This window comes from Hemiscyllium ocellatum, chromosome 10 (assembly GCF_020745735.1).
Source record: "Hemiscyllium ocellatum isolate sHemOce1 chromosome 10, sHemOce1.pat.X.cur, whole genome shotgun sequence".
NCBI classification, from domain to species: domain Eukaryota; kingdom Metazoa; phylum Chordata; class Chondrichthyes; order Orectolobiformes; family Hemiscylliidae; genus Hemiscyllium; species Hemiscyllium ocellatum.
In genome coordinates this window covers 49,804,448-49,812,645 of record NC_083410.1, presented here as the reverse complement: position 1 = coordinate 49,812,645, position 8,198 = coordinate 49,804,448, and the positions used below count along the sequence as shown (strand labels likewise).

Below are 8,198 nucleotides of genomic sequence, written 5' to 3'. Positions count from 1 at the left end.
ATCTTACATTTTGTGCGCAGGACATACCTGGGCAATTTTCCATATTTCTGGGTGAATACCAATGTTATACCTACGCTGGAAGAATCTTTGAGAAGATTTATAGCTCAGGTTGACAGTCAGTTTGTAAGTTTGCTCTATAAGCTGCAAGGTTTGTTTTCAGACGTTTCGTCACCATGCTAGGTAACATCATCAGTGAGCATCTGGTGAAGCGCTGTATTCTGTCTCATTTGCTATTTGTGTGTCTTGGTCTCTTAAGATGGCTGATATAATTTCTGTTTCTTTTTCTCAGAGGTTGGTAAATGGAGTCCAAATCTAAGTGTTTATTGATAGAGTTCCGATTTGAATGCCAAGCCTCTTGGAATTCCTGTGTGTGTCGCTGTTTGCCCTGTCCTAGGTTGGATGTGTTGTCCCAGTCAAAGTGGTGTCCTCCTTCTCCTGCATGTAAGGATACTAGCGATAGTGGGTCATGTCTTTTAGTGGCTAGTTGGTGTTTGTGTATCCTGATGCTAGTTTTCTGCCTGTCTGTCTGATGTAGTGTTTCTTGCAGTCCTTTCATGGTATTTTGTAAATGACATTCGTTTTGCTGGTTATGGGTATAGGGTCCTTTAGGTTCATCAGCCTCTGATGTGTTGGTAGGTTTGTGGGCTGTCATGATGCTAAGGGGTCAGATTATGTCTGCTAGTCATTTCAGAGATGTCTTTGATGTATAGTAATGTGACTCGAGTTTCTGAGCATTTGCTTGTTTGGTTTTGTTGTTTAGGAATCGATGGACTGCGTTTATGGGGTGCCCATACGCTGTATAGGTATTTTTCTTCTGCTGCTCGTAGTTCCTGGATGCTGCAGCGTATTGTTGGCCTGTTTAAATAATGTCCTGATGCAGCTCCGTTTGTGGCTATTGGGATCATTGCTTCTGTAGTTAAGTTTCTGGTGTGTGTGTGATCTGGTCATCGCTGGTTTAGCCAACATTTGTCATCCATCTCAATTCTCTCTTCACAACACACTTACCAAATACTTAAATACCCGCTATCACTAATATCCTTACACACACACGAAGAAGACACCACTTTGACTGGGTCAACACATCCATCCTAGGTCAGGCTAAAAAGAGACATGCTCAGGAATTCCTAGAGGCCTGGCATTCAAACCAGAACATCATCAATAAACACATCGATTTGGATCCCATTTACCAAGCTCTGAGAAAAAGAACCAGAAATCACATCACCCACCTTAAGAGACCAAGACACATTAATAAAAAGCGGGACAGAAAACCAGCTCTTTACTGGAGGCTCACAGATGACGTTACCTAGCATGGTGATGAAACGTCTGAAAATGTACCTCCAGGAGCAAACTTACAACCGGATACTGGAACAACTTGGCTAGGGGCGCAGCAAGTTCTGGAGCACCAGTTTGTAGAACTATTTTCTATGTTCTATTGCTGAAAATGTTGCCTGAGCCCATAGTCTTTTCAACATCCAATGGCTCAGCCTTTTCTATAGCCCAGAAGACTGTTGATATATTTGACAGAAACTTGATAGATTCCTAGATACTAAGGACATAAGAAATGGGGATAGTGTGGGAAGATGCCATTGAAGTAGATGATCAGCCATGATCCAGAATTGCAGAGCGGGCTTAAATCAACCTCACACATTAGTATGATATGATTTAGAAGTTTGAAGATGAAAGGTGTATGAAATTATGAAGGAGCTATTTCTCTTAAAAGAGAGCACAATGATCAATGGCATAGATTTAAAGTAATTGCAGAAGGGATGGAGGGGATTATTTTTACCAAGAGGATGGTGGACAATGGAGGTGGAAACAAGCAAGCTTAACATTATTTAGATATGAACTCTGTGTCTTCCAGGACAGAGGATGGAGCATTTGCTATATGGAACAAGCTGCCAGAGGAAGTGGTAGAGACAATAAAAACTGCAGATGCTGGAACCCAAGGTAGACATGCAGGAGGCTTGAAGAACACAGCAAGCCAGGCAGCATCAGGAGGTGGAGAAGTCAACGTTTCAAGTGTAACCCTTCTTCAGGACCAGGTAGAGACAGGTACAATTACTATTGTTGTTATTTGGTCTATTATTTCCTTCCTTGTTTTAAACAATGCAACATGTGAGCAATCTGCAGCTAGTGAGGATTGGATAGTGATGGTCTGAACCTTAACTGTTTCTTTTCACACTTAGTCTGATATGCATTTTGAGGGGTGACTTTATAGAGGTTAGGTAGGGGGGTGGCAGAGTTCAAAATTAGGGGCCATATGTTTAAGGTGAGGGGGAAAGATTTAAAAGGGTCCTGAGGGACAAATTTTTCACAAAGAGGGTGGTTCGTGTGTGAAATGAACTGCTTGAGGAAGTGGTAGATGCAGATACAGCCAAAACATTTAAAAGTTATTTGGACAGGTACACAAACTGGAAAGGTTTAGAGGGATAGTGGCCAAATAGTACTGATTTAGTTTGGGAAACTTGGTCTGCATGGACGAGTTGAACCAAAGGATTTGTTGCCGTGCTGTACGACTCTATGACTAATAGCCTTTGGCTGGCACGAACAGAATCATGGCTCCCTTTGTGCGGTGACATTTCCCTTCCACTTCTATTTGAAGGTAATTGACCCGAAACACTGAACCCGCTTTTAACTCAGTAAAACTTACGCTGAGTTAAAATCGGACCCACGAGCGCTGTCTGATTTCCAGCAGCTGGTATCCAGGATACTGAAGTCAGTGATTATATTTTAGCCGGAGCGCTGCCAGCATTCGTCAAGGTTTTAGCAAGAGCCCGACACCGCTCGCTTTGCTCCCGCGTTCTCTTCCATTGTTCGGCAGCGCGTCACCGGCGCGGTGCGTCGTACGTACGTGGGAGGGGGTGGGCGCGAGTCCGGGGCCGGTTTACGTGAAGGCCGGAGATTGTAAATGGGGAGACAAGAAGGTTGTCGGAGCGGAATGTGCCGGGCTCCCGGGTTGTGGAAGGGCGCGCGGTGAATGCGCAGCACCCGGCCCCGCCCCGCGCTGAGCCGCGAGCCTGCTGCAGCGAGCGCCTGGAGCCATGTGAGAGCGACAGTATGTGTGTCAGTTGTTCAGCCGGGCTGCTTACTTCTCCTTCATGGTCGAGGTTTGCTTCAGAGAGGACGGGGCTACAATCCCCTCGACACTAAAACAGCCAGGTCCTTTTTTTCTCTCTCTCCTCTCTTTCCAGAGGGTTTAATTCCGCTTGTTGGTTTGTATCGAGAAACCAACTAAGCAGTTTATATCTTTACACGGAGGGACAGGGAGGATTAAGATCGGGAGATTACTTGTATTTTTTTTAATAAAGGCGGGCGGTTGAGGAAGCAGACAACATTTAATGTTGTAGTTGATTGGCTTTGAAAGTGAATATTATAGGTTTAAAGTCTCCTTCCAATACGAGCATGGCACCAAGTAAGGGCTGGGTTAGCACTATCACTTGTCAAGTGCAGATGTCGTGAACGGTATCAAATACCGATTGTTTTATTTGTATTTTTGTCGTTTCTGTCAGATCAGTAAGGAAGCAAGCTTATTCTCGGCCCAGTGGCTTCAGGCAGCTGATGCTCATCCCCGACATATCTTTGAGTAACCGCCCAGCCGATCAGTCCATGACCCCTCAGCTGCCACTATAGTAACCGTCCAGCATTCTCTCGTTGTTCTCTTCATTTTGGTCTTATATCCGTTTCTACACACTGGGCCACAAACAGCATAGGTAAGACTGTTTGTTACTTCTGTTTGGGAAAGGGTTCTGTTCGATTGTTTCGCCCCCCCCCCCCCCCCCAAATCGCGGGTGTGGAAGTCATAAGCAAATATATTAGACGTTATTCAAGCAACAGGAAAACTAAGTCACCTGCCTTTTGGCAGTCGTGATCAGAGTAAATGACTGAGATGTTAAGCGAGATAAAGTGTACCTTTCACGCATGTATTCTACAGGATTGATTGCCTAGGATTCCCAAATGTGGATAATCTGCATTTAGCCTAGAATCGTAAACTTTGTCTGGGACTAGCTTTTAATTTTGTCTTTTTAAAACCCAAAGTCATTGTTTATTTTTGTTAAACCGATTAGAGGAAGTTGATGTAAAATGACGCAAGTGGGTGTACAATACTTGAGTGCCATCCTGCTGATAGTCTCGTTCGAAGTGCCTGTTGAAATGCAGTTTTCAAAAGTTGACATTTGACACTTTTTTCTTCTGTTAAATATGTTGAGGTTTTCTTTTCTTTGCGCTTGATATTTCAATTTTTGTTCTTATTGTACGAAAATGTTAATTGAATCCTTAGTCAAATTTGTATTTCCCTGAATTTCTTTGGTGTAGCGCTCAGAGATCAATGCTAGTTTTGTTAAAATGAGGTAAATGTATGGTGAATGGAGAAGACAAATACAATTTCCATATTTCGGATTTGTTCAGTAAAGAAGGGTTAACTTTGAGGTATTTGTATGTTTATAACTTAATCATCTTCTTTCTAGCAAAGCTTCCCAATATAAAATTACTTTTATGATTTCAATTTTGAAGTAACTTTGGCTTTTGGACCAAATTACTACAAATAATAGTGGCTTCATGATTGCACTTCAGTTTTTTTTGTGTACTGTGTTGTGCTCTCAAATGAAGGATACAGCTTTTTAAAGTTAATTGTAAATAATGTAGATTAGTAGCACAGTTACACTCTTAATATTTCTGCTGTCTTGCACAAGAAGTCTCCAATCAGATCTCAACCTGGCCTGAGTGGCTCAAGTAAGACTCCAGATGTGTTAGGTTCCCCACTGAGGGAGATATAATCTAGTGCAGTGTCAGTTTAAAAAGTGTTTAGGTAATGGAATTTTGAGGATTTTGTAATTTTAAAAAGCAAATGCTTACACTTGTGCTCAAAATAATTGTTTCGTTGAAGTTGGAAAGCTTTTTCCTGGCAGCAGGTGTACAATTCAGAGTTTTCAGCTGCAAATCCTCCTCCAGAAATGGAACATAACTGCAGATTTAGTATAGCTGAATTTTGTACACTACCACACTTTTTGTATAGGTTTCATGATAAACGTGACCAACTTGTGACTGATTCAGTTTTGTACAGTTCATTTCATTAGTTACATTTTGCACTTGGTTTAATTGTGCACAGTGACCTTGACAGCTCCTGTCCTTTGGGCAATAGCTGCTTTGCTCCCTAGACATTTCTCAAGCTTCATTGCAAGCTGTGCAGTTGCTGAGTTCTACTTCATAGTATTCAGCATTGAAAGGTCATTCTATCATAAGATTCAGATACCAATACTTTTCTTTGGGTTCCTTTAGCTCCCTGTCATCAGTATTTTTGAACGATGATCTGCAAGGACTTCAGTACCGATTAAGTGATGACAAGAAATAACTATTTCACTTTTATGTCATTACGTAGAACAAACATTAATCACAACATGTTTGCCAAATGAAGTAAATTTACTATGTTATAGTACTTGCATGTGTGTGATAATCTTATTGTGTTTATTTTTCTTTTTTTTCATTTTGTGCAATAATCTATCAATGTTTCTGCAGGGCTCAGTCGAGGCATGGCAATGAACAGAAAGGAAATACAGCATGGTAGCTGGGTTTTCGTGAAAGGCACAATCCGATTTCTTTTTATGGTCGTCAACAACCTGGTTGCGATTCCATCTTATGTTTTGTATCTCATAGTTCTTCAGCCATTGAAATTGATTAATAGTAAGCTGTTCTGGCACATTGAAGGAATAATGTTCAAATGGCTGCTGGCTATGGTGTCTTCATGGGGTTGGACAGCAGGCTATACAGGTAAGAATTTAAGAGGAGTTGATATAGATTTTCATATTGCCAAATGAAGTACAATTTACTATGTTATAGTACTTACATGTATGTGTTAATCTTATTTTAACAATCAATACGCTATCATCAATATGATTTTTCTTTGTTTCTCGAGCACTTGATCCATAGATATTCTGTTGTGATTAATGTTGGTAGGTAACCTGGTCCAACAATTTCAGTGCCTCACTTATAACTATGCAGTAATAATATTTACACAAGTCTTGTCCTATGGCACTTTTAACATGATTTTTATTCATTCTTCTTTGTAGATAGTATTAAATGCTGTTTAGGTTCCTGAATGAATAGAAAAACTTGTGATTTTCATTGGTTTTTTAAAAAGAGTTTTTTTTACAAAAAGGTAAATTTCAAAGAATAATTGAGGAAACCTATACTTGCTAATATTTGGTGCTAACTAGCACTAGTTTACATCCAATAACTTTCCTTGTGGTTTGGTGTCAGATTGGCTCAAACTTTTTTACCTCCAGTCACAAATTTCTGGTATCAAATCCCAAAGTAGGGTTTGAGCCAAAAAATCAGATCTAACACTCCCATGGAGTACTGACTGAGTGCTCTGCTATTGGAGGAGCTGTCTTTCAGCTGAAATGTTAAGTCCATTTCTCATCTTCCTACTGAATCAAATGTATCAGTCTCTTGAAACTATTTTGAAGAAGAGCTGGGGAGTTATCCCTGGTATAAAACAAAAAGTTTTGGTGAAATTAAGCAGGTCTTGCAGCATCTGTGGAGAGAGAAACAGAATTAATATTGATTCCTAACTCAAAATAGTCAAGGGCCTCAACATTAACTCTGTTTCTCTCTCCACAGATGCTAACCTGTGGAGTTCTCCAGCATTTCCTGTTATTATTTCAGATCTCCAGCAGCTGCAGTATTTTGTTTTTATTTGAGTTTTTCATAGTATTCTGGATGATATTTAAGCATCTCCAACATCACATTGTGATCACTATCACAATGATGTTTATGGAAGCTTGCTGTATGTAAATTGGCTGACTGTACTTATACTTAGTTTGCTGTAAAGGACTTTGAAATATCTGGTGGTTTTGAAAAACATAAATGAAAGTTTTTTTTAGAATTATTGAATATACTTTTATTAAGGAATAAAATCAGCACAAGTATAAAACATCCATTCAAAATGTAAATTTTTGATCACATTCATTCATCTTCTGTGACCCACTATTCCTCACCAGAATTGTTTTGTGCATACCATTGGATCTTTTAGTGTGTTTAAAAAAATCTCTACAAGTTGTTGATGTTCATGCTGTTTGTTAGAATTGGTGATGAGATAAAAATACAGAATTCTGTGGGATAATACACTACTGAGAATTCCTGTGCTTGAAGTTTTGTTGAATAATTCTACCGTCATCTGTGTTTTCTTTTCATTGTACTCTATGATGCAGCTCTCTGTTGGCAAGTGTCTTAATCCAGGATTTCTGCCCTCATACAAGACATAATATAAGACAATGTATTTGTGGGAAGATCCTGCATGACCTGCCAGCTCCCTAATGGAGGCGATTTGGTGCTAAATTTACTCAAAGTATTTAATGACATTATATTATGCTGAGAGCTGTGATTCAAATAATTTGCCCAGCAACCCATTGGATGCTGAAGTAAAACATCTAACGACATTAAATAGATACACTTAACAAATATCAGTATTTAGTGAAGAATGTATGTGGAGATATTCTGTACGTCATTAATGCAATTGAAAGATGTTGAAGAGTTTCAAAGTCTGTGAAACACCTGATTTTCTTAGTCACCAAAGTACAGTGAGGCCATCTTTTAAAAGCTGCTTCTACCTCTACCATCCTCTTACCCATCAAACTAACTCCCATCTCCCTAGTTTTGAATGCTCATCTTCCACCCATCCCCACTCTAGCAAAATGATGTCATTCTAGAGGCCCATCTTATGCCCCTTTGGCTGTGTTCTCTCTCGATTGCTGATGTCCCAACAAAGTAATTGATACTCTTTTTCTTTCAAGACCTCCATCATCTACCTCAAATTCTTACTCTTCTGTTCTTTCACGCTACTGCCATGTTTCAACCTTCCTTCCTTCACCCATCTCAACACAAGGCTCAATCGTGTTGTGACCTGATCAATGTTTATTTCTCCCTCAACCTTCCGTTGAAATCCCTGCAATCAGATTTCATCCCTCCCATAGCAGAAAGAGGCTAAGCAATGACAGATTGGTTCTAATTTTACATGAGCAGAATGTTTCTGCCAGTGTTTTTTTTTCCTCTGTGCACATTGTCTCCTCCAAAATTCTTTGGGGATCTATCCTTGGTCCTTCCTGCTTCTAGATCTTTGCCCTTTAGTGACATTATTTGCAGAAATTGAATTATTAGACACTTGACAGTACAGATTTTGAATACTACTGAAAAGATGGATATGT

General features: G+C 39.9%; 1 protein-coding gene across 8 annotated transcripts in view; it reads left to right on the top strand.

The window, feature by feature from the left end:
• The first annotated feature begins 2,006 nt into the window (after positions 1-2,006).
• lpgat1 (lysophosphatidylglycerol acyltransferase 1) overlaps positions 2,007-8,198 on the top strand; it is a 133,838-nt gene continuing 127,646 nt past the window's right edge. The window contains exons 1-3 of one of the 8 annotated variants that reach the window (XM_060831490.1): positions 2,007-2,052; positions 3,510-3,710; positions 5,512-5,763. In XM_060831490.1, the coding sequence (XP_060687473.1) occupies positions 5,526-5,763 (238 nt within the window). In that variant the 5' untranslated portion in view covers positions 2,007-2,052; positions 3,510-3,710; positions 5,512-5,525. Of the gene's footprint in view, positions 2,053-2,577; positions 2,603-2,882; positions 3,160-3,509; positions 3,711-5,511; positions 5,764-8,198 lie in introns of those variants that run through there. The other 7 variants (XM_060831491.1, XM_060831489.1, XM_060831488.1 and 4 more) reach the window with 7 other exon arrangements.